Source organism: Taudactylus pleione, unplaced genomic scaffold (genome assembly GCF_031769625.1).
Source record: "Taudactylus pleione unplaced genomic scaffold, aTauple2 ptg000256l, whole genome shotgun sequence".
Lineage (NCBI taxonomy): Eukaryota > Metazoa > Chordata > Amphibia > Anura > Myobatrachidae > Taudactylus > Taudactylus pleione.
Window position 1 is genome coordinate 17201352 of NW_028284658.1, and position 27197 is coordinate 17228548.

General features: G+C 47.0%; 1 protein-coding gene across 1 annotated transcript in view; it reads left to right on the top strand.

The window, feature by feature from the left end:
• The first annotated feature begins 11466 nt into the window (after positions 1–11466).
• Positions 11467–27197, top strand: part of TLDC2 (TBC/LysM-associated domain containing 2) — a 30883-nt gene continuing 15152 nt past the window's right edge. Inside the window, exon 1 of the mRNA XM_088480816.1 lies at positions 11467–11702. Within this exon, the coding sequence (XP_088336942.1) occupies positions 11670–11702 (33 nt within the window). The 5' untranslated portion in view covers positions 11467–11669. The remainder of the gene's footprint in view (positions 11703–27197) is intronic.

Below are 27197 nucleotides of genomic sequence, written 5' to 3' on the forward strand. Positions count from 1 at the left end.
GACCAAACTTTCTCCGATAAAAATAAAATAGGGAAAGATCAAGAACCACTTCCTCCTAGTGCTGTTGCTGCTGCTGGGAGTTGTTCATCATCCCAGAGAGGAAGTAGGAACATCACTACTTTTACTAAACAATTGACCCTCCAACAGTCCCTAGCGATGAGGATGAAGTACGACAGCAGTCATCCTGAAGCAAAACGTATAACTGAGGCCTTGACTGCTATGTTGGTGTTAGACGTGCGTCCGGTATCCGACATTAGTGCAGTGGGATTTAGACAATTGATGGAGGTAGTGTGTCCTCGGTTCCAAATCCCGTCTAGATTCCACCTGCATCCTCAAAGCAGCAGCGACAAGCGTGCGTCTGTCTGTTAAAGGGTGGTGACACCCTCAAAGTGTGCTACACAAACAATTAAAATATTGTTCTTTTTTTTTCTGTCTTTGTGAATTGTGTGGGCTGTAGCCGCACCTGCATCCTTAAAGCAGCAGCGACAAGCGTGCGTCTGTCTGTTAAAGGGTGGTGACACCCTCAAAGTGTGCTACACAAACAATTAAAATATTGTTCTTTTTTTTTTGGTCTTTGTGAAATGTGTGGGCTGTAGCCGCACCTGCATCCTTAAAGCAGCAGCGACAAGCGTGCGTCTGTCTGTTAAAGGGTGGTGACACCCTCAAAGTGTGCTACACAAACAATTAAAATATTGTTCTTTTTTTTTCTGTCTTTGTGAATTGTGTGGGCTGTAGCCGCACCTGCATCCTTAAAGCAGCAGCGACAAGCGTGCGTCTGTCTGTTAAAGGGTGGTGACACCCTCAAAGTGTGCTACACAAACAATTAAAATATTGTTCTTTTTTTTTTGGTCTTTGTGAAATGTGTGGGCTGTAGCCGCACCTGCATCCTTAAAGCAGCAGCGACAAGTGTGCGTCTGTCTGTTAAAGGGTGGTGACACCCTCAAAGTGTGCTACACAAACAATTAAAATATTGTTCTTTTTTTTTTGGTCTTTGTGAAATGTGTGGGCTGTAGCCGCACCTGCATCCTTAAAGCAGCAGCGACAAGCGTGCGTCTGTCTGTTAAAGGGTGGTGACACCCTCAAAGTGTTCTACACAAACAATTAAAATATTGTTCTTTTTTTTTCGGTCTTTGTGAAATGTGTGGGCTGTAGCCGCACCTGCATCCTTAAAGCAGCAGCGACAAGCGTGCGTCTGTCTGTTAAAGGGTGGTGACACCCTCAAAGTGTTCTACACAAACAATTAAAATATTGTTCTTTTTTTTTCGGTCTTTGTGAAATGTGTGGGCTGTAGCCGCACCTGCATCCTTAAAGCAGCAGCGACAAGCGTGCGTCTGTCTGTTAAAGGGTGGTGTAACTCTTAAAGTGCTCCAAAAAATAAAAAACTATTTTTTAATGTGTTTGTGACTTGTGTGTGATGTAGCCGCACCTGCATCCTTAAAGCAGCAGCGACAAGCGTGCGTCTGTCTGTTAAAGGGTGGTGACACCCTCAAAGTGTGCTACACAAACAATAAAAATATTCTTCTTTTTTCTGTCTATGTGAATTGTGTGGGCTGTAGCCGCACCTGCATCCTTAAAGCAGCAGCGACAAGCGTGCGTCTGTCTGTTAAAGGGTGGTGACACCCTCAAAGTGTTCTACACAAACAATTAAAATATTGTTCTTTTTTTTTCGGTCTTTGTGAAATGTGTGGGCTGTAGCCGCACCTGCATCCTTAAAGCAGCAGCGACAAGCGTGCGTCTGTCTGTTAAAGGGTGGTGTAACTCTCAAAGTGTTCCAAAAAATAAAAAACTATTTTTTTAATGTGTTTGTGACTTGTGTGCGATGTAGCCACACTTGCATCCTCAAAGCAGCAGCGACAAGCGTGCGTCTGTCTGTTAAAGGGTGGTGACACCCTCAAAGTGTGCTACACAAACAATTAAAATATTGTTCTTTTTTTTTCTGTCTATGTGAATTGTGTGGGCTGTAGCCGCACCTGCATCCTTAAAGCAGCAGCGACAAGCGTGCGTCTGTCTGTTAAAGGGTGGTGACACCTCAAAGTGTTCTACACAAACAATTAAAATATTGTTCTTTTTTTTTTGGTCTTTGTGAAATGTGTGGGCTGTAGCCGCACCTGCATCCTTAAAGCAGCAGCGACAAGCGTGCGTCTGTCTGTTAAAGGGTGGTGACACCTCAAAGTGTTCTACACAAACAATTAAAATATTCTTCTTCTTTTTTCTGTCTTTGTGAATTGTGTGGGCTGTAGCCGCACTTGCATCCTCAAAGCAGCAGCGACAAGCGTGCGTCTGTCTGTTAAAGGGTGGTGTAACCCTCAAAGTGTGCTCCACAAACAATAAAAATATTCTTTTTTTTTTCTGTCTTTGTGAATTGTGTGGGCTGTAGCCGCACTTGAATCCTCAAAGCAGCAGCGACAAGCGTGCGTCTGTCTGTTAAAGGATTACATCGGTGACAGCATCCAAGTAGGCATGTCAGACAGTCCGTACCTGTACTGGCAGGAAAAAGAAGCAATTTGGAGGTCCCTGTACAAACTGGCTCTATTTTACCTGAGTTGCCCCCCCTCCAGTGTGTACTCCGAAAGAGTGTTTAGTGCAGCCGGGAACCTTGTCAGCGAAAGGCGTAGGAGGTTGCTTCCACAAAATGTGGAGAAGATGATGTTCATAAAATGAATTATCAACTCTTCCAGGGAGACCAGCCTCCAGAACGTACAGAGGGACCTGTGGTTCCAGCAGGGACGAATTAATACTCTGTGAGGATGAGGATGTACACACTGAAGAGGGTGAGGAATCGGTGGATGAGGAGGATGAGGATGACATCTTGCCTCCGTAGAGCCAGTTTGTGCAGGGACAGATAAATTGCCAGCTTGTTTTGTGGGGGCCCAAACGAACCAATCATTTCAGCCACAGTTGTGTGGTAGACCCTGGCGCTGAAATGATTGGTTTGTTAAAGTGTGCATGTCCTGTTTATACAACATAAGGGTGGGTGGGAGGGCCCAAGGACAATTCCATCTTGCACCTCTTTTTTTTCTTTGCATTATGTACAGTTTGGGGCCTAGTTTTTCAATGCCATCCTGTCTGCCACTGCAGTTTCACGCCTAGATGGGTCACGTGTTTGTGCCGCCCACTTGTGTCGCTTAGCATAGTCATCCAGCTACCTCGGTGCAACCTTTTGGACATAAAAACACTATTGTGAGGTGTGAGGTATTCAGAATAGACTGGAAATGAGTGGAAATTAAGGTTATTGAGGTTAATAATAGCATAGGAGCAGAAAAACCTACAAATTCTGTGATTTTAGCTGTTTTTATGCTTTTTTTCAAAAAAATACAGATCCAAAACACAAAACCCAGAACCCAAAACACGCAAGGGTGGTTTTGGCAAAACCAATCCAGATCCAAAACACGAAGAAAGATCCAGATCCAAAACCAAAACACAAAACACGAAAAGTGGCCGGTGCACACCCCTAGTATAAATGGAGGAATATAGGGTACTCGTGCGCTCCTGGGTGCGTATGGTGCAAGGCCACATGGCTGAAACGTGTTGGAGAACTTATATCCCCCACACACCACCACTGCAAAATCACACAAGTTTTTGACCAGATCCACCTTACAACTGAGCCGCAGAGGACCTAGCACTGCAAGTAACTGGCAGACCCTAGATCCCCCCTGCCCTCCGGGCTGTGCACTCAGCATTACCTGACTGACCGCACGGGACCATGGGGCAGAACCACAGTACGGACCTCCGCATCACCCCGATATACAGAGCAGAACACCGGCACCTGTCTGCCAGACACCCTGCGGGCTCGCAGAGGTGTCACGAACCACCTGGCCTACACCTGGGAGCAGAACCAACGCTGCACCAGACCAGAAACACCCCTCCACCTACCGGTAGGTTTTCTAATTCCAACTAGTGTGGCACGCCGCCAACTGCTACTGTACTGGACTTCCTTAACAACGCATGTATCCAGGTCCTGGAAGACTGTAGACCATAGGTCCAGCAAGGGGACATGCAGTAGTAAGGACCACACATTAAGGAGCCCCCTAAAAGGGTCCACCCACTCCTTGACCGAGGATTGCATAGAGCCATCTGCTCATCCCCACAATACGAAACCACCTAGGGAAGCATTGTGTCTCACCCAATAAAATAGGTTGGATCCGACAAACATTGTTTGCCTCATTATTTGCTCACCCACACATACCCACATACAACATACATGCACACACCTCTCCATGCCCCTCCCCCCCCTGTCCTTCCCGGACATACCCCACCATACTCACCTAGGAGTGCACGTGTACCCTATATTCCTCCTGTCACATATGACCCATCCAGATGAAAGCGTGACCCATCAACAAACGGGGAAGCAATCTCTATTCTTTGATCAAGTATGTGTGTGTGTGTGTGAGAACTAGTATTTACTGGTTTTGCAGTTGGCATAGGAAGGAGGGGGGAGAGATAGAAGGGTGAAGTTTCAAAACAGGAGACATCTTTGGGGAATTTCCTATATCAGTTAAGTACCTGCCTGTATTTCTCAGCATTGAGGACACCATTAATCCTGACCAAATCCCCAACTCCATTTGCTGAAATGCAGCCCCAAACTTGCAAGGAACCTCCCACCATGCTTCACTGTTGCCTGCAGACACTCATTATTATACCATTCTCCAGTCCCTTAGCGAACAAACTGCCTTCTGTTACAGCCAAATATTTCAATTTTTCTGCACCCAGTTCCTATGTTTTTGTGCATAGTTGAGTCACTTGGCCTTGTTTCCATGTCAAAGGTATGGCTTTTGGCTGCAATTCTTCCATGAAGACCACTTCTGGCCAGACTTCTCCGAACAGTAGAAGGGTGTACCTGGGTCTCACTGGTTTCTGCCAGTTCTGAGCCATTACAGGCAACCTGCTAGGCAGAAGCAGGGACCGTGGGTGATCAGCGGTGCCACCCACAGGCCTCTGCACTCTGTGTGACCGCACTGTTCGAAAACCCCTAGTTACAGTCCTGACCCCTCCCTCCATATCGCTCTAGTTGCTCCCTTCATTGTCATCTCATTGCACTTGCATAGCTTTCTGAATGCCACCTCCATATCTGTCTCATCGAGCCCTCCCTCTATATATCTCATTGATTGCCCCGTTCCACAGCTGTCTCATTGCTCCCTCACTCCATATCATACTGACTCCCTCACAGCTCTCATTCACCCCTCACTGCACACACTTACCCTTTCACTGCCCCCCTCCTAGCACACTGATCTCCCTCCTAGCTCACTCATTGCCCCCCCAAACAGCACACTGAGCCCTTCACAGTACACACAGTGACCCCCTCACTGCACATCTTATAGCACTTATTGACTCCTCACTGAACCCCTCTCAGCACTGACACCCCCCACAGCTCACACATTGACCCCCACCCCCTACAGCACACACTGAGCCTTCTCACAGAACCACACATTCCACCTTCACTGCCCACCACAAAGTACATGCTTCATAGCACCACCACATACTACGCCCCTCACAGCACTACCACATACTACACCCCTCACAGCACTACCACATACTGCGGCCCTCAAAGCACCACCACATACTACGGCCCTTACAGCACTACCACATACTACGCCCCTCACAGCACTACCACATACTGCCTTGTCACAGCCCACCACATCACATACTGCCCCCCTCAAAGCACCACATACTGTTCTGCTTACAGCACCACATACTGCCCTGCTCACAGCACCACATACTGCCCTGCTCACAGCACATAATATCCCCCTCACAGCACCACTTACTGCCCCCTCACAGCACCACATACTTCTCCCCTCAGAGCACATAATGCCCCCTCACAGCACATTTCCCTCACACCACCACCATATACTGCCCCCTCACAGCACCACATACTTCTCCCCTCAGAGCACATAATGCCCCCTCACAGCACCACCACATACTGCCCTCTCACAGCACCATGTACTTCACTCTCACAGCACAACATACTGCCCCCTCACAGCACATAATGCCCCCTTACAGCACCACCATATACTGCCCTCTCACAGAATCATGTACTTCCCCCTCACAGCACAACATACTACCCCCCTCACAGCACATAATGCCCCCTCACAGCACCACCATATACTGTCCTCTCACAGAATCATGTACTTCCCCCTCACAGCACAACATACTACCCCCTCTCAGCACATAATGCCCCCTCACAGCACATAATGCCCCCTCACACAGAGGCGTCACTAGGGATGGTGTCACCCGATGCGGCAACTCATGGTGTCACCCCCCCCCATGGACCTCCTCTCGTATAATGCCATACAGAATCCTAAGTAATGTGTTTCCTACAGGCCCTGGGATATATGTAAATGTTGCCTTTTTGGTCTCTAAAGGTCCCCACACAGGGAGCGATATAGCGGCCGATCCAACGGATTGGAATAATATCGCAGCAACATTGTTCCATGTGTGGGTATGATATCGTTCACTGCACGCTCCCAAGGGGTCGTCCATCACTCCTCCAAGGAAAGGGATTGAAATACCGATGGCTGTTTAGCCGCCGGTTCAAATCCCGACAGCGTATGCCCGACGGATGAAGATCCCGACTGGGGCAGGTAAGTACCCTAACTTTCCCCTGCCCCCTCCCCCTAACCCTCCCTTAGTTGTGCTTAGCCCTAACATCCCCCCTAGTGCCTAACCCTAACCTCACCCCAGGGGTGCCTATCCCCCTCTTACTGCTGCCTAAACCTAACCCTCCCGGGTGGGTGCCTAACCCTAATCTCTCCCTGGGGGTGCCTAACCCTCCCCCCTAGGGGAGCCTACACCTTATTTCCCCCTCAAACCTAACCCTAACCCGATAGACTCCCTAACCCTAACCCCCCCCCCTCCCCACGGCTAACGCTAAGGGTACCCCAGACTTATCTTCGTTCGGGCTGTCGTCTGGATTAACATAGCCGTAGGTATTTCGATGCCTATATTAAATCCCTTGCCCGGACTCCGCTGTCGGGATTGAGATCTCTCATAACTACATCCCCTCCCCCAGATCTTTCATGCTGCACAAGATATCTGGAGAAGCGATGAACGACCTCATGCAAGTCTATGCGGGGTGGAGAGGGGGGGAGGCGGCATATAGGGCGTTCGGGCCCCGGATTGCTCCGTGTGTGTGGACCGCCCGATATGTCGGCCGTCAGATCGTTCATTGCATCGCTGGGTGTACCGTGTATACCCAGTTTAAGGGCTCTATATATCAGTTTTTTTTTTCTTTTTTACTAAAATAATGTGAAAACAGATTTTTGATAAAAACTACTCCAAGCCCTTTAATTTGCAGTGGGGGTGGGAGTTAATCCAAACCGGCGTCGGTGCATGCACGCAGTTTGCAAAATATACAGTTAGATTTGTGCTGTGATGTTTTTACAGGGACAGAACTTTCTCGACAGCTCTAACTCTGCTTGAGAATGTTGACGCACTCTCATGATAATTCCTAAATTCGCGATGCGGATTTAGGTGGAAACTATCAGACTAAACAGGGGCCTTATAGAGCTTCTCTGCGCTATGAAAAATGGAAAAAAGGCAATTTGTAGCAAGACCTGGCACAGATACTGTCCCTTTTGTTAGTGTACAAAATACTTGTGGATTACATTTTAGCAGATTAGGCAATAAAATAATTGTAACTTATTAAAATACACATGAGTGTCAGGGCCATTCGAGCAATGTGACCGCTACTGGGCGCCACCCCATAGGGGGGACTATTGACTGGCGCTGACCACCAGCTGTAGGACCCAGCCAGGCTTAAGCTCTGCCACCCCAGTGATGTAGTCACCAGGAGGGCTGGATAGTGGGAGAGAGGCAGTGAAACAAGCTAGCCACCTCCGTGGGGGTGCCTGGCAGCGCAGCTGATGCAATTGCATTCTGGCCATGCGGCTTTGTGTATGATGTCAGGATTCTCAGTGACAGTGTCTCAGTGTCCAAGAGGAGTCAACATGGCCATTATACTGGGACTGCGGGACTCCACTTCTTCTGTTATTCTACTTATATAAGATGATGCACACGGGTTAAAAAAGGGGAACTGCCCTAATTAGGGCAACTATCATAGATATGCTGAATAAAAAATGAGTCAGATAAAAATAAAGTTATGTGGTGTCACTGTCCTTATGCATGCAATATCTGATAGACGGTAGCATAATACTCACTTCTACAAGAAACATCCACAGAGCAGGCACAGCCACAGACTCCTCTCCACAAAGCGCACAGCCACATACCACTGCGAGCTGACCAGGGGCGGATTGGGGTGGAAAACCAGCCCGGGAAATTTCTGGAAGCAGCCCTAATGGAGGTGGGTATGTTGAGAGGGCAGGGTCTGTGGAGGAGGGCAGAATACTCCCTCCTCTTAGGGCCTGCAGTAGCTTTTGCAAGCCACTGAGGGGAGCAAGGTCGGCAACATAAATCTTGGTGAATAATACACTCTTTTTGGGGCACCCCTTCCCTCTGCACTAGGTACAGGCCAGTCAGTTTGAAAGTCTTTTCTTACCTATATGGTGGTTTCTCTGCAACGGGGGACCTCTGAGGAGTTTGAGCCTCCCTGGGCAGCGCCTTCAGCCGGTATTCACTATTGATGTAGGAGATCACATTGACTGGAAGATGTCTGTTTACGTAGAAACATAACCAATGTCATCATCATAACCAGTTAATATATAGTAACAGAATGTTTTGTGCAAGGCAAAATGTGAATTTCCCTGATCAAACAATTTCTGTGTCACTCCAGACCCCCTACGTCTCTCCATCCCCAGGTCCCCCTGTCGCTTTCCAGGACCCCTGTAGATCTCCAGGCTCCCTGTGTTTCTTCACCTCCAGGCCCCCTTGTATCTCCATCCCCATGACCCCCTGCTTCTCTCCAAGCCCCACTGCATCTCTCCATCCCCAGGCCCACATGTGGCACTGAGCCTAATTCCCACAACCCCAGTGTGTCTCAGCCCCATTCTCCTGGCCACAGTGTGAGTCTCTCAGCCCTATTCCCCCGGCCCCAGTCTGTCTCTCTCAGCCTTGTTCCCTGGGCCCCAGTGTGCGACTCTCAGCCCCATTCCCCCGGCCCCAGTGCACGTCTCACTGCCCCAGTGCACATCTCTCTGCCCCATTCCTCCAGGACCCAGTGTATCTCCCATACTCATTCCACCTCCTGCCCCAGTGCACGTCTCTCTGCCCCATTCCCCCAGGACCCAGTGTATCTCCCAGACTCATCCCCCCCCTGCCCCAGTGCGCATCTCTCTGCCCCATTCCCCCATGTCCCAGTATGTCTCCCAGACTAATTCCCCCCCCTGCCTTAGTGCGCGTCTCTCTGACCCATTCCCCCAGGACCCAGTGTGTCTCCCAGACTCACCCCCCTCCCCCCTGCCCCAGTGCACGTCCCCCTGCCCCATTCCCCCTGGACCCAGTGTGTCTCTCAGCCTCATTCTCCCCCAGCCCCAGTATGCATCTCTTAGCCCCAGTCCTCAGCATCAGTACTGAGCAACCAGCCCTCAGCATCAGTCCACACTCCCCAGCCACCAGTTCTCAGAATCAAGCCCCATAAGCCCCCACCCACCAGTCCCAGCCACCAGCCCCAGCATCAGTCCCCACTCCCCAGCCCCAGAGCTCTGAATCAAGCCCCAGCCACCAGTCCCAGCCCACAGCATAAGTCACAAGGAACCAACCCTCAGCCCCAGTGTCTGCCCGGGTCCGTCCACCCACCAACATTTACCTGCTGCTGCTCCTCTGTTTGGCTGCCCGCTGCTTGTCTGTGGCGTGGCCAGCATTCCCATCATGCAGGGTAGGCTGCTTGTTGCTGAGCCTGTCTTGGCGGCAGGGCCGGGACGCTGAGGGGCTGGAGGCGGAGCCGTCGTCAGTGATGACTGACAGGCTCCGCAAAGGATTGTGGGGGAGGTGCTGTGGCTGGGGCTGTCATGCGCAGCAGCTCCCCATAGCAAATTTAATTTGTTCTCTAGTGCTGCCCGATTGGAGCTGAGCTCCGATCGCGGCAGCGGCCGTGGGTGAGTGGAGGGTGGCCGCGGGAACCGGCCCGGTGTCCCGGCGGCCCTGACTGACAAAGCTGTCACTGGAGCACAGCTCCGCTCCCTCATCAGCGCTACTTCCAGAATGCAGGGCGGCGCTCGACGGGCGTGATGATGTCACGCGGTGCGCCCAGCATTCTGGGAAGACAAGGGTAAAGGTACTTTTTATACCGGGGGCCGCAGAGAGGGATGGATTGGTGGTGCGGGCAGTATACTGTGGACTGTGGGAGCGGGAGGGGTGTGCAGGCGCTTTTGGTATCCCTGCACCCCCCTAGTGACGCCACTGCCCTCACAGCATATAATGTCCAACTCGCAGCACCACATTCTGCCCCCCTAACAGCACCACAAACTGCCCAACTAACAGCACCACATACTGCTCCGCTCACGGCAATTAATGTCCCCCTAACAGTGCCACATAGTGCCCCCCTCAAAGCACCACATACTTCCCCCACACAGCACAACATACGTCCCCCTCACAACACAACATACTACCCCCCACACCCCTGGATCAGTCTATAGTACTGCGTTTGTGCAAATCTCCGGAAAAATGGCAGACGTGATATTTTCCCGATGAGGTGTGCAGCACTGATGCAGGGCTCCAGAGAGCTAAGAATACTAAATGGGTGCAGGGTGTGCATACCTCCCCAACTGTCCCGCTTCTAGCAGGACAGTCTCTCTATCTAGGTACTCTCCCACCGTCCTAACCGCAGGCTGCAGTGGCATCTCTTCACTATTCGGGGAGAATCCTGGGGGCAGCCCAGCATCTCCGTGGATGCTGGTCTCGCCCCCGAAATGGTGAAAAGAGAGATTGTGTCGCGAGGCCATGCTCCTTCGCTGTGATGCCACGTCCCCTTTTGCGCGGCAGTCCCGAATCTGATTTTACGAAAGTTGGGAGGTATGGGTGTGCAATGTGGGCAACATGGGCACCACACACCCTACACCCATTATAGTTACGCCACTGGTTGTGCAGCATTCTATCAACGAAAAGGGTATGTAGTGCAAGTGTACAAATTGGTTATTTGCTAAAAAAAAAAAAAATATATAGAATTGGATTTCTCCTGACAATAATGACACGCAAATATGGATCCCGTACTTTGTACCCTGCTCCTGGTGATGTCACTAAAGATGTGGGGGACCTTCCTCTATCTACAGTGGAGTTGGAGGTATTTTTTAATAGAGCTGTCAATGTAACAGTGTTTTACATTGAGGGTTGATTTCTCAGCAATTTATTTGTGATGTTCAGTGGTCCTTTATTATTTAGTATTCATTATATAATTGTTCTAATCATATAATTATTCATAACGTTACATTAACTATCTGTAATGTACACATCTAAAATGTTCTAATCATTAACTCAAGTTCTCTGTAGTAAACATGTGGGTGGCATAAATTTCTGATTGCAAGACAACATAGGGTTTGCCATATTACAAAGATCCTCCTTTATTTCATGCTAGTATTACATGCACTAACATGCTGGCTGTCTTGTGGTGTCCTATATATTTCCTATACCACATAATGATTATGCTGGTTATTTAGACAAAGGTTTAGGGTGTGACTTGCTTATGATAGATGTGTACAGTGTGAATATCTGTCACACAGCCGTCTCCTGCCTGCTGCTCCAGTCTCACAGCACCTGTCCTGTTCTCACGCAGCCCGGGGAAAATGAGAACTATTCGCTGCTCCTATACTCCACTGGTATGTAACATATAGTATAGACTGACAGCAAGCAAAACGTTATTCATTATTGTTCATGCTAACCACTGCTGTAATAGTGCAGCTAGCCATGTATCTGGATATGTAATATGTATTATTGTGAGTTACTGTGGCAGGCAGCAATGCATTTAGACTTCATCCTTCATTGTTGTATAGCTGATCTGCAGTTACCATGGTAGAATTAGGGGCCTTTACCATAGTCCTTCTGACCAAACATTATGATGTTAAATTAAATGTAGTACTGAACCTGTCATTAAAGATACACACTAGGGCTGTCACCTATTTCCATTTTTGCTTCTAAGCATTTAATGAATAGGGGACTTTAAAAATATAGAAAATAATTTTATACACAAACCCAATAAAAATGACATTATGGTATTGTAGTGCTGCAAGATCCACAGAGTATCACTCATTATGGTGAATCAGCCCAGCACCAAAGTGGCCCTGGAGCCAATGTGTAAGTGTTGGCAACTATGTACAATGGGAGGTTCATAAAAATACACGTTACATGTGTTTCATACACACAAGCTATTTATCATTATTTATGTGTACATTGTTGACCCGGATTTACCTCGTTCGGTCCAGCGTCCTTCTGTGTTCTGCTGTCAGGATTAAGATCGGAATTTCAACGCCTATCTTAAATCCCCTGTCAGGCATTAGCTGTCAGGATTTTGACCGGTGGTATCGCGGCCGCCGGTCATTTAACTACATCCCTTGTAGGGTATGTGTCACAATTTATTATTGATGGGCATGGGTCCACAGCTGTGTTTAGTTTGTACTGTCACAGGTCAGTATGAATAAGTCAGTGTGCAGCATACATACATGGTTATTGTGCCTATCACCTGGATTAGAGCGCAGTCACAGGGAAATCAGCCAGACTGTACTCATGAGAGTACAATAATGGACAGCTCCATAGCCAGTGTTCAGGAGACCCAGCCTGAGACATACAGTATGTCTGACTGTCAGAAGTACACTTTGACCCTATAAAAGATTGAACATTTACAATACAGTCAGTGGACTTTGTTTCACTATATTCTGTAACCAGGTCAATAAACTTGGAGTTAGGAGGAAAATATATTGGGTTTATGCCTTTATTTTATTTTCAATTATAAATACTGTGATTTTACCACATACTTTATACTTTTTTAATATAAAGACAAGTGCATGTAGAATACATATTTGTACTACAAGTGATCTGTGATCTGTGAAAGTCTTGTTTTATTAATATGGTTATAGGTGTTATATATTGACAATATAAAAAAATGGGCATAGGGTTTCCCCCCAAAATCATTAACGAGCCCTGGGCTTCTGAACTGAGGCTGGTATTGGAAAATACTGTATGAGGAAAAAATTTTATGGGGTCCCACCTATTTTCCAATAACCAGCACTAGCCTGAACCAGTTGGGGCAGCTGACGCTATAGCTGGGGAACACGTGTGGGGTCCGTATGCCATAATAGCAACCAGTCCCAAGCTGGTTAGCCTAGGGCTAGGAGCCCTAGGGAAACACCCTTAAAAAAAAAAGGGGGTCCTCCCCTCCACAAGGACAACAGCCCTGGGCTGAAAGGTGGATACCCTGATTGGTCAGAGCGTGGGAACTGCCACAAACTGACCAATCAGCTTGTCCCCATTAATTATTATGGAGAGTGTCCACGAGTGACCTCTCATTCATGATGGGGCTCCCAGATGAACACAGTAGCAGCATTTTTTTATGTTGCCAAGATTCGGGATGCTACATGGACAGACAAGGACCTGACCCCCCTTCATATTGTGAGCAATGAATTGGTGAACAAGGGCTATGTGCGGTTGTTGTTTTTTAATAAAATACTACCAATTTCAATGTGTGTGTGGGCCTGAATCTGCACGCAGGCAGCTTTGCAATTGCGATCCTTGCAGATATGGTGTTGCAGCAGGAGGCATTACACCTCCTGTGCATTACTTATTTGAGCTGCGTTGTCCAACACAGCATCAGATAATCTGCGTAACATCGGGCCACGGGGTCCCGCAGCTAGCCGCCACAGTTTAGAGGAAGAGGCCAGGAAATCTCCATCAGCGGACGGAGACCCAGGCTTCTTCTTTTCCCCGCAACAGCGGTGACGCGCCTCCGTTTCGGGAAACGGAGGGCATCGCCGCCCCCTCCCCGCCCACAAACGGCAGCAGACTGTCAATCACTGACAGTCTGTGAGCATGTTAGCGGGACCCATTCTGCACACTTGCAGAATGGGTCCTACGCCTGTGCAAATTCCCGAACTTCGGGAATCTGCTTCAGCAGTGCACTTGTGTGCACTACTGAATCAGGCCCTGTGTGTGTATTGTCTAATATATTTTTGTTTACAGGTGGATTACAGGTGCCAGCAGGCCCTTGATGTCTGGGCATGTTGGCACTTGTGCCATCGTAACGGGGCAGTCTTGCTGGGACCTGTAGTCCACCTGTAAAAAAAATTTTTTAAACTAATTAACTGGGCAGCACAGACGGTGTTTTGGTTAACATTACTGCCTCACAGCACTGAGGTCGTGGGTTCAATTCCTTCTACGGCCCTAACTGTGTGGCGTTTGTTTAGTCTCCCTGTGCTTGCGTGGGTTTCGTCGGGTACCCCGGTTTCCTCACACATTACAAAAATATAGTAGGGTAATTGGCCCCCAACAAAAATTAACCCTAGTGCGCATGTGATAGGGAATATATATTGTAAGCTCCACTGGGGCTGCGACTGATGTGAATGGCCAAATATTCTCTGTAAAGCGCTGCAGAATATGTGTGAGTTATATAAATAACTGTTACTATTACTTCTGCACTGAAAGCCTAGGGGGTGCAGATTAGAGCCATGGGTTATCAGCTCAGGACTGGCTGTCCTTTTATTTGGGTGAGTTTGCTGTTGGTTTTGTGGCGGGTTCTAATGCATAGTAAATATGGGGTTTCTATTCTTGTAACTAAAAACATCTATAAAAATGACTAAACTTTAGTTATTGATGAGAATAAAGTACCAACCAATTAGCGCCTAACTGACATTTTTCAAACACAGGGCCTGATTCAGACATGGACGGATTTGCAGAGCTGCAGACAAGCGGCTGTGCAAATCCATTCATCTCCGATGCAAATGCAGAAGGAGGTGTCAGACACCTCCTTGCTGCATTTGCAGTCCCAGCACTGCGACCGACATCGCAGGCTGGGATCGCCATCACAAACATCACGACTGATGGTTGCGGTGGTTGCTCCTTTGGTCAGGCTGTAGGAGCTGAAGCTTCCTGCAGTCTTACCAGGTGCTGTTTACGTAGAAGGCCAGGAATCTGCGCCCGTCGACATAGACCCTGCCCTTGTCCCTCCCGGAAAATGTGGGCTACACACCGCCGTTTATGGGAATGGTGACCAGGCACACCTCTGCTCCGCCCTCAAACGAACGAGTGAGATCACAGGACACGTTCTGCACATGTGCAGAATGGGTCTTGCGCAGACACAGACCGCTAACAATCGGAGATGTACGCTCATTGTCGAATGAATGTACATCTCTGAATCAGGTTCACAGCCTGTAAAGGGACAGTTAGGAGCTGATTGGTTGGTACTTTATCTCCGTCTACTTCATCTCTCTCCAAGGTTTAGTACATAGGGCCCGATTCAAATCTGGACGCAATGCAGCTTTTGATCGTAACTTGGCAATTTTTGCATTCTGCGCATGGGTATAAGCCGCAGTGCACGTGCGCAAGCCAGTATTAGCGAACGGGAATCGAGTGCTTGAAGTACACAGACTGAGCGCTACTTTGAGTAATAGTGCTGTCTGTGGGTGGTGTCAGGGGAAGGTCTATGAAAACAGGGGCGTGCCTGTGTGTTCTAACTGTGTTTCATGGGCGAGCATAATTAGCATGGAGGCGTCATTGTACACGTCACCTGGTTGTATTTCAGCCTGAAGTTATCGCAGTGCTAGCGGCAGGGTAGGGTCTACCTCAAGGGCTACGAGCAGCTCCGATGGCTCTCGATGTTACTGATACTGCATACACTTCTTGGAGATGACTGGCGTGCATTCACTCTGCCATCGCTCTCTAAGACATAGAGGGCGTCCTTAAGCCTTGTTGTGCGATGGCGAAATTTGCATACCCTGCCCCTGACGGCTGCAAAAGTGCGCTGCGTCCGGGTCTGAATCGCCCCTGTAGACCCCAATATCTCCAAACAAATCACACCAACTGTCTGTGAGTTTGAATTAGGATGGAATTAGACAATCGCTCCAGTAATTCCAGGAAGAGCTAATAGTGTCTTGACAACAAGGTTATATTGCTAATAATTATTGTGCCCAGCCATGATCATTTCAGTTTATAAAGAAAATGGATCTCAGACTGCACACTCTGAACATATATATATATATATATATATATATATATATATATATATATAATTGGAGGTGCTACCTGTGGAGACCATTGACATATACACAAAGAAGAAATACAGGTGCACTACTCCAAATTAACTGATTATATATAAATAAATACATTTTGCAGTAAATACAGTAGAGGTTTTTGGCATAATCTTGGCCAAGTTTATGGGCCTGCCCACCATATCCGGGTAACCTCTTGTCGGGCAGGTCCCTAACATACTAAGGCTCAAATCCAGAGCGCAGGACACCCCCAAACTAGCCCAGCTAAACCACCCCAAGGCACCGCTCTAATAAGAAAAGTGAAGTGTTAAGAGCAGCCGTTGACTGCATATAAAGAATAAAATAAAAAAGTGAAATACATATATATAAAAGACACAGACAGTGAGGTATTAAAATGTGTTAAAGGAAAATGTGTTATACTGCGGTGCCCTGAAGCAGACCAGCAAAGCAATCTAGGGGGACCCACACCGTAAAAATGAACCAAAGCTGCACTACACAGTCTAAATATTAACAGGACTTACCTATATTGTGCCTTGACTGGTGTGCATATTACATTGCCAGACTCCATGCTGTAACCAATGTAGTAGAGGTGCTAGTCTGAGTGGGAAGTGGCTCAGGCTTCCCAGGTGTGCAAATCAATGCACTAATTAGTTTACAAAGAATGTATTTATATATAATCAGTTAATTTGGAGTTGTGCACCTGTATTTCTTCTTTGTGTATATATCAATGGTCTCCACAGGTAGCACCTCCAATTATATATATATATATATATTTATATATATATATATATATATATAAAAATAGATTATACAGCGCCAATTTTTGTAAATTTATGAGGCAAAAAATGAACAGTCTAAATTTATCTGTTAAATGGCACCTCAGCCCATAAATGTTGTGGGCGTCCGCTCTGGGCAAATAGGACAATACTAGTGCAAGTATTAAGAGACAGATATACAAAATTAGAATTAGCCCTTAAGCGACAGGTATGCTCATTGAAATAGATAATTACTTATGGATAAAGCGTGAAACAGCAAGCAAATATAAATATAAATATAAAGTGTCTTGTGCAATCACTGTAATTTGCAGTGAATAATTAGTCTAGTGGACCACACAATAAATATAAATTAATAAACAGAATGAAAAGTGCCAGTGCGATATCAATAAATATAAATCAATTAAAACAATTGTGTAGACAATTAACGTTCTGTGAATGATATAATCCTATCAACTGAGGTCACTTAGAAACAAAAGTGCAAATGCAACGAAATAAAAACAATGAATATTTATTTACTGAAATAAAAGATGCCCATAGTTAGGCAAAGTATATAAACCATCATAAAAGTAAGACAAAAATACAATATAAATAATTAAAAGAGAAATTAGTTCTGGATAATAGCAGCTTATCTGAGTATGTGGAAAAGTTGATTTTCTCCAAAGTTCATGAGGCAAGTAACAGACACTCCCAACGCGTTTCGTCCTATGACTTCATCAAGGGGATATATATATATATGTTCAGAGTGTGCAGTCTGAGATCCCTTTTCTTTGTAAACTAATTAGTGCCTTGTCAGCTTTGTCATAGCATGATTAGTTTAAGTCAGAGGTAGGCAACCTGTGGCACGCCAGATGATGTGGAACTACATCTCCCAGCGTGTCCTGCTTCAGTTTTACTGTTAGGGCATACTGGGATTTATAATTCAAAGCAGCTGGAGTGCCACAGATTGCTTTCGCCTGGTTTAGGCATTTGGGAACAGTCTCACTTCAAGTTGTTAAAACAATATTTAGCTTGCCTGTCACTGTGGTTTGCATTGCCGGTCACTGTGGTTAGCATTGCCGGTCACTGTGGTTAGCATTGCCGGTCACTGTGGTTAGCATTGCCGGTCGCTGTGGTTAGCATTGCCGGTCACTGTGGTTAGCATTGCCGGTCACTGTGGTTAGCATTGCCGGTCACTGTGGTTAGCATTGTCGGTCACTGTGGTTAGCATTGCCGGTCGCTGTGGTTAGCATTGCCGGTCACTGTGGTTAGCATTGCCGGTCACTGTGGTTAGCATTGCCGGTCACTGTGGTTAGCATTGCCGGTCAACATTGCCTGGTACTTTTATAACCAGAGTTTTTATGGGCTTCTGATCAAGCGTTGTCACATCATCAAAATAGTGTATACTAAGATCCCTATTTTGTGCTGAGTTCCAGCTGCCACATGGATATAAGAGCCTTACACTTATACCTAGAGCAGAAAAACAGACTAGAAATATATTATGTGCTTTTGCTTCCTTTAAACAATTGGCTAATACACCCAATTTTTCAACTAATTTTTCAGTTGCTAGTATTTTTCTTGTTTAGTTGTTATGGAAATGATGACTTTGCCAAGTGAAACGTTGTAATTGGAACCTAGTTTAATGTCTTATGTTTCTATTTCTTATTGGGTCAGGAAGATTTTCTATTTACCATACAAGAGTTTACATGTTTAGCCAACACTGCACCATTTCAAAATGTGTTTATATCAACAAAGTGACAGGTCAGAGAGTGCCGATACACAGTATACTGCCAGGAATTTCCAGCCCCATGATACAGAGTGAGGAAGTGGTTCTGTACAAACCTGTTTTATCTTACACATGGTCAGCGTCCAAGATACTGAACACAAATTACAGATGATATACTGTACACAGGGCTGCCACCAGAAATTGTGGGGCCTGGTACTGGCAAAATAGGCAGGGTCCCCCTCCCCCCCCGGGATGGAAGGAGCAGAGGTGTGGGAGTGGGACATCAATTGATGCGTAAAACCAAAATCTATCTATCTATCTCATATAATCTATCTATCTATCTATCTATCTATCTATCTATCTATCTATCTATCTATCTATCTATCTATCTATCTATCTATCTATCTATCTATCTATCGTGTGTGAAATCAACATTCATCCAAATATATATATATATATATATATATATATATAGATATATAGATATATAGACATATATATATGTGACCCACATACAAATACACATATAAAGCCAAAAGGAAGGGTGAGTGTAGGACACTTTGCAGGGAAAGGCTGGCTGGGCAATGGAGAGGGGAGAGGGTGGGGGGGACAGGGCAGGCTGGCTGGACTAGAGGGGGGGGACTGGGCAGGGAAGGCAATGCTGGCTGGACTGGGGGGAGCAGGGAAAGCTGGCTGAGCTATGGGGGGAGGTAGTGGGCAGAGAAGGCTGTAACGGGGGGGGCAGTGCTGAGAAGGCTGACTGGACAAGGGAGGGAGGCAGAGGGCATTGAAGGCTGGCTGGAACATGGGGGTGGACAGGCTGGCTGAATTAGGGGGTGGTAGCACGTCAAGGTCAGGGAGTACCTGGTTAGTGGTATGTTCAGCTGGCTGCACTGGTGCAGCCAGCCAGTTAGAATCTGCACTGGCTGCTTTTGAAGAATGGACTGGAGAGAGATGGGGCCCCGGGTGGCAGTGTTGAGCGGTAGGCAGGACAGCAGATATTGAATATGATGCTGATGTTTGCTGAGCTTATTGCGCCGGGCCGTGAGCCAATCACAGCTCGCGGACCGGCAGACAACCAGGAGTGGCCACTACGGCTGTTCCTGATTGGCTGCCGTGCCGCGAGACAATCCTGATTGAGCGGTAGGCAGGACAGCAGATATTGAATATGATGCTGATGTTTGCTGAGCTTATTGCGCCGGGCCGCGAGCCAATCACAGCTCGCGGACCGGCAGACAACCAGGAGTGGCCACTACGGCTGTTCCTGATTGGCTGTCGTTCCGCAATCTCAGACTGGCTTGTGGCCGCCCTGCTTGATTTGTATCTTCGTCCCTGCCATCATTTGCTGCTGCTTCAGCTGCGCTGCTACTCGGGCCCCCTCTCTATCCCCTCCCACCGGGCCCGGGACTCGAGGCCCGGCGGTCCCCCCCTGATGGCGGCCCTGACTGTACAAGTTGTACCCATTTCAATTGTAACATATGAAATGTACATTCAAAAAGGATGCATAGTTTCATAGACCCTGAATGGGAATCCAGTATTTTATATGTTTAAAAAGACTGGATGTTTGATTTTATACAAGTAAAAATACACACACTTTGGTAGACTTCCAAAATCAAATTAATAAGCAACCTAGGTTATTCTACAAAGTCGGATCACCATAAGGTACTTCAACTCAATGTAGTATGAGGGATGGATATTAGTTTGTTGATTAGATTATTTGTATAAAGAGAAAAGTGGCTGTGGCATTAAACAATACAAATAATTATAGTAATACCATAATAGATAATACAATTTGGAGAACACGAGACCAATGGTATAAACTTGAGATGTGCGGGTTCGGTTTTACTCGGATATGTTCGGATCTCAAAAGCAGCATCTTATTGGCTATCGGCTATCACGTGTTTGGATAACCAATGAAATAAATCCGAACTTGCGATAATTTTGGGGAAAAGCACCGAGTAAAACTGAACCCGCACATCTCTAGTATAAACATAAATAAATGAAACAAACACATATACTCCGTGGAGTATAAACTCAAATCAACATAGATTCATATATGAAATATAGAAACATATGAAATAGCAAGCGGACAGTCCTAAATATATTAAGTCTCTGTCATTCAAATAAGGGATGAGCTGGTAAATAGATCAATATCATATATATCCCAAATATTTGTTCAGTGTGATAGGCTCACCGCTCCTAATCATAAGTAGGAAGTATTATATGCATAGAAGCTTACAGGTGTCCAGTGTAGATCTGCCAATAACATAGTAAGAAATCTTCTCTCCAGCTTGACAATATTCCTTCTAATGTGAGTCTGAGCCCTAGCAAGCTGCATAGTAGCTGCACCCCTTGTACCTATGGTACTTACGCCCATGGCTCCAGGCATCTACATAAAATAGGCCCATCATCATAGAAGCATCATGATGACCATCTGCCTAGCTGGCCACACAGTCAGCCATATATAATAAGTATTAAAATTATAATTCTAGTTTTCATACAAAATTATTAAATATTTCTGTTTGTATTAAGGGAGACAGTGGCTCTGCCCACACCCACACATAACTGGTCACAGCTCTTCCCCCTTCTCAGTATAGGCCCTTAAATATTTTCAGCCCCAGACGGATGTGGCCCTTAATCTGGCCCTGGGCAAGTGCCAGTGACTGTTGGTCTCTGCGGAATGCAAAAGAGATGGCCAGCAAAGAACTCATGTGTAGGTGTGCAAATGGAACTTCGGGCACGGGAGCAGTGCTCCAACACAGGAAAACTCCATCCTGGCTGACCCGGGTAACCCTGTGTGCAAGTGAGGGGGCTAAGTGAGGCTAAGGGTCCTCTTGAAACAAATACTCAATGCGTTTCTCCAACCTAAAGTCGGTTTCTTCAGGAGTGCATATAAGTCAATAGTGCTACTGTCAAACTAGAAAACAGTCACAATTATTCTGATCTGTACAAAATAGGAGGAAAAGATTTTAAATGTACTATAAAACCCCATTAGATCTGCCCAACCAGTGCCGTAACCGGGCTCAACTGTGCCATGTGCTGCCCCCGCCACCTGAGCGCATGACAGACATCATGACATCATTAGGTCACACAGAGGGGGCAGGGCCACCGGCTCTGGTAATTGCAGTACGGACCATCATGAGGATGCTCTGATCAGCTGTTCAGACTGCAGTGTGCCTGCCTGGAGCCTCCAATGGACACCCCGGGCAGCACTGCAGCAGTGATCCTGGCCTCAGGGTGCTGATCCAGGCTTCCTGCTAGCCAAAAGCAAGTGCCTTGGGGCAGCAATGGTGCTGCCCACATAGCCCTGCGCGTTGTGTGGTGGCACCGCTCGCACACCCTTTGTTACGGTCCTGTGCCAAACTGCGCTCATTCGATGGTGTGAAAATTTTGCACCAGTCCGGCCCCTCAGATTAAAATGTATGAAAGTGACTTCAATAAAATAATATTTGTGCTAGACATTTGCATGTTCAGAAATGAACCTCATTGTTGCTAATCTTTCCTCACCTTACCCAGAAAAGCCTCTCTCTTATCTGCCATATATCTGATTCACCTTTACGTGACACAGTGCAGTAGGGTCTTCACCCTTGTTCATATCTATGTACAATCCGCTACTCTGAAATGTTATAGGCATCTGCAGTGGAAAAGTTAGATGAACATGGATAGAGGTGCTTGTGATGTGCACAATAACTAATTCACTCATGAGGCCTCTTTCAGAGATGCACACTGTTCCCATTTTTATGCAGTTGAACTGCGCATGTATTGAAATTCACATGTGCCAAGCCACCACTGAAATCCTGGGTCATAGCAGGCATCTGCGATTCCCTACGTACATAAGATGGCTCCAGCGTCTCTGTCTCAGTACTGTTAGGGGAGGGTGCTATTTAACCAGCATACGCTTGCATGCACCGTACATCTCTGAATCAGGCCCTAGTCACTAGTGCAACATCAACTTAAATCCTTCTTATTCATAAATATGTAGTTTAATCTAAATGTCAATATAACACTTAGACCCGTATTCAATTAGTGGTGAAAAAAGCTGAGATCGGCGATAAGCGCAATGTTTTCACCTCATTCGCCTGTGTTGAGGCAAAGTTTTCGCCTGCTCACACAATGCACACAACTGCTTTACGCCCTATTCAATATCCATTATATAACATGCAAAAATATGAATGAATGCTGCGAATAGCGAAACTAGCGAAAAGGACAGGTTCTTTTGGGGAAATCAGTCTGTACCCTCCTAAAAAGTCTAACTGACCCTGGGAATCAATATAGATGTGTAGAATATAGAAGTGTATTAATTGCCCTAATAAAAGTAATTAGGAATCTTATATTGAGTCAAAGGGCTGTTATAAGTATATTTGCATAAGTGTGGAAAAATGATATAAAGCAATGTTTTTTTGTGAAAAATAATTGCTGTAGTTAAATTGGGGGTACATGTAATGGGCCCCATACATCAGAGATGGATTGCTGCGATCCCGCGATGCTGCAACCTGGCATCACAGGATCGCAGAAACCCAACATGTTGGATTTTGTCAATTTGATGATCGTGATCAAAAAATTATCGCAATTGTCAAATCGCGGACATTAAACATGTCAAATGTCTGCGATTCGGCGATGGATCACAGAACATCGATGGTGGGCGTTCGGAAATTTCCGATGGCAATCGGAAATTTCCGATCTCAGCCCTGCATTGCAGAGATCCGTCGCAGATGTATGGGCACCTTAAATGGGTACTAGTATATTAATGTGTCTCTAAAATGTCTTTTTAAAAGATTTTCCTAATACACCTGCTGCAAACCGCTTTTCGCGGCTAATTGAATCCGACCCTTAAGGTCAAGTAAAATGGAGTGATATCACTAATTCCAAAATAAATATAATAGAAATAATATACCATCCTATTATAAAATAGAAGGATATTAGAAAGAACAAGGAGTTCCAGGACCATACAATAGCATACTTTATCCATTTTACAGAAATACAATCAAACATTCTTTTTACTTTACAGTAGGGGAAACATTGTTCCTGCTAAGACATTAAAATAGCAGGGTGCGCATATGAGATAATCATCATATCCGGGTGTGTTACCGTCACTGACAAGTAGAGCTCCCCTGTATTATCCTTAACCAGCACCGGACCCTTTCTAGTGGTGGAGTAATACCACAGCCAGGGGAACCTTTTCACTGGGTCCCCTGGCCAAAGCATTACCCCTGACCACTAGTCAACCCAGTCAGGGGATCTCTGGGGAGGTGGCGACCCCCCAATAAAGGGGTCCCCCTCTCCAGGGCACTCCAGGCCTAGGCTGATAGGCCGGGGCTATCCCTGGCACCCCTGGGTAGAGGGTGTCGAGTTGATCGTGAAAAATGTAAAAAAAAATTTAATTGTGTGTTTCCCCCCCAAAAAACACAACCAGTTCTGGGCTTTTCACAGCTGGTCCTGGTTGGGAAAATACAAGGGACAAATGACATAGAGGTCCCCTGTATTTAGCACAACCAGGGCCGGATTAATGCTTGTGGGGGCCCCAGGGCAACTAAGTTGTGGGGGCCCTCACCAATAAAATTTACGCCCCGTCGCTGTCACTACTATGCCCCTTGTCTCTGGACTCTCCAGTCACAGATGGTAGTCCTGCTTAATTTTCCTTATTACTGACTACTCTCCCAAGTCCAACCACCAATGACCAGCTAACCCTTTAAGGCAGCCTCTCTTGCTCCGGTCTTCCTATTTTGTCCAGCCCACTGCTCCATCCTCCACTACACAAAATGGCAAAACGTGGTATGTGCTTGTGCCTCCAGGATGTGTATACTGCATGTGCCTCCCTATATGTTCTGTATTGTGCCCCCTCTATTTTTTTAATTTTGCTCATCATTGCCCCATCTGTAAGTTAAGTAATGTGCTCCAAAAACACCATCCCTAATCTGTGTTTGTTAAATACCCCCCCACCCCTCCCATCTTCTTAAATGTGCTACACACAAACCCCTACACCACCCTCTATATGTATTTAAATGTATCCCCCCCCCACTGAAGACACGCAACTCGCTTCCAATGTCCTCTCTATCCCAGGCTATGCTGTGCTCCAGCGCCAGATGTACAGTGTACTTACCTGTCACTGTATCTTCTGAGTCACCGTCTTTCCTCCCGCTGGCTCCTCTGAGTCTGCTCTGACAGGCGGCTGCATCATTGCAACATCATCAAGCAGCTGCCGGGAGCAGAGTTCAAATTCAGCAGTCCACAGGGTCAATCTACGGAAGGGGATCTAGCAGCTGCTTCCGTCCACATTCCCCGATCAATGCCGGGCTGCCGGTGCGCCCCCTATCAGTGAAGGCACCTGACTTCTGTACCCCTTAGATGACGGACGTGCTCAGCAGCATCACAGACATAATATAGTACACTGCAATGCTGCTGGGAGCCGGCCAGGGAGGGCGGAGAGAGATGGGGAAATGTTTGCCGCAGTGTGGGGGCCCCTACTGTGTGGGGGCCCCTGGACGACCGCCCCGTCCGCCCTGCCTATAATCCGGCCCTGAGCACAACCAACACTGGGCTCATGAGAGCCAGTCCTGGCTGTGAAAATACAGGGAACAAACGATATAGGGTTCCCCTGTATTTAGCACAACCAGCACAGCGCTCAGTTGAGCCGGTCCTGGTTTTGGAAATACAGGGGACAAAAAGCATAAGGGTCCCCTGTATTATACTTAACCAGCATCGTATCCTTTCTAGCAGGGGATTAATGCCACAGCCAGGTAAACCCTTTCACTGGGTTCCCCGGCCAAAGCATTACCCCTGACCGCTAGTCAACTCAGGCTGAGGATCCCTGGGGAGGTTGGGTCCCCCTATCCAGGGCACTCCAGGCCCCGGCACCCCTGGGCAGTGGGAGACAGGTTGATTGTGTATAAATGTGGTGCAAATGAAAGAGGTCAAGTATTGTCATTTGCAGTAGAACTACAGGTCCCAGCAAGCCTCCCCCCAATGTTGGTACTTGGAGAACCACAAGTACCAGCAAACAGGGCATTAAAGGCCTGCTGGTAATTATAGCACCCCAGTAAAATAAATATTAAAATAAAAACATAACTGATTATTTTAATAATTTTTTTTGCTGCAACTTCACCAGGGGGGCGGCGGCCTTTAAGCTCTTTTTCGTGACCAGGGCTTCTGGCATCTTTGAATGGTGAGCACAAACCTGCCAGGGCATCCGTCATCTTCGCCTGGCGGGCGCCAACCTGCCAGGGCTTCCGACGTCTTTGCCTGGAGGGCGCCAACCCACCAGGGCTTCCGTCGTCTTCACCTGGCGGGCTCCAACCCGCCAAGGCTCCTAGTGTCTTCACCTGGGGGGGTGACAGCTAATTAGCTATTTTGCACGGCTGCCACCTCCTCAGGGCTTCTGGTGTCCTCTTCAACTTGTGGATGGCAGGCTTTGAGCTCTTTTGCATGGCCGCTGCCCACTAGGACTTCCAGCATCTACTTTCTTCGAGAGCTCTTCATGCTCCCTCCCCGCCATCGGACTGCCATGCCGCTGCCGCGCGCTGGCTTATGTAAGCCAGCCGAGGGGGCAGGGTGTTGACGTCACGAGCCATCATTGGCTTGCGGCAGCCATCTTTGAGTTTAAAAAATGTAGCTGAAATTGGTACCGTTGCCGAACTCTGCAGAATGGCTCCGCCTGCACCGGATCCGCCACCGCCGCTAACGCCAGCACCTAAGCTGGGTCCCACCACCGCTTACACCCACAAAGGATAGCCATCTTTGTGCACCCAAGTGAAGCCATAGTACACCCCCTGCTGGAGGCCATCTACTGAGGCTGCGCAACAAGTTGAAGCTCGCTATCTATATAATGGGGCATTCGTGAGGTAATAGTTTAAAAACTGTAACTTTCTCAATTACCTGAACCACAAAAGCACCTACACTGGAACAAGAGCTACCTAATAAAACAAACCCCAAGTCTAAATTCGTCCTCTGCCTTGAGTTATGCCTTCCCAAAATCCCTCATAGACTACAGCACAAAAGTTGTCCTAACTGAAAGTACTGTAGCCCAAAAAACTGATCGCTTAAACTTTAGATTACTCCCAAATCCTTGTTTGTTTGTTTTTTGCCCTGAAATTTGGCATGCAGCACAGAGCGACAGTTCTACCCAGCCAAATTTCCAGAATTCTCTATGGGAAAATTCTGTTTATTCGATTCAGCCTTAATATAAGGGCAGGACTGTGCCCTTATTTTTTATATATATATATATATATATATATATACATAGACAAAATACTAAAATACTAAGTGCACAAAAATTTGCACACAGCATAGTACAAATAGGTAAGGAATATAGGCCCTCATTCAGAGCCGCTCGTTAGCGGCAGTACGCTCGTTCCGAGCGATGTTTGCACATCTGCGCATGCGTACGGTTTTTAGTACGCATGCGCGAACCAGTCAGTGCGGCCGAAAATCGTTTGTACGCTATATAGCGAGTGCCTGCTATTTTGAGTGACAGAATGAGGCGTATGTGGGTGGTAACAGGGGAAGGTGCTTGAAAATGGGGAGTGGAGATCAGAACGCAGGCGTGCTTAAAGGTCAAAACGGGCGTTTTATGGGTGTGTATATTTAAAACAGCCGCGTCATTGTCCTCGTCACTGGGTTATTTTATAGCCAGAACTGCTCGCA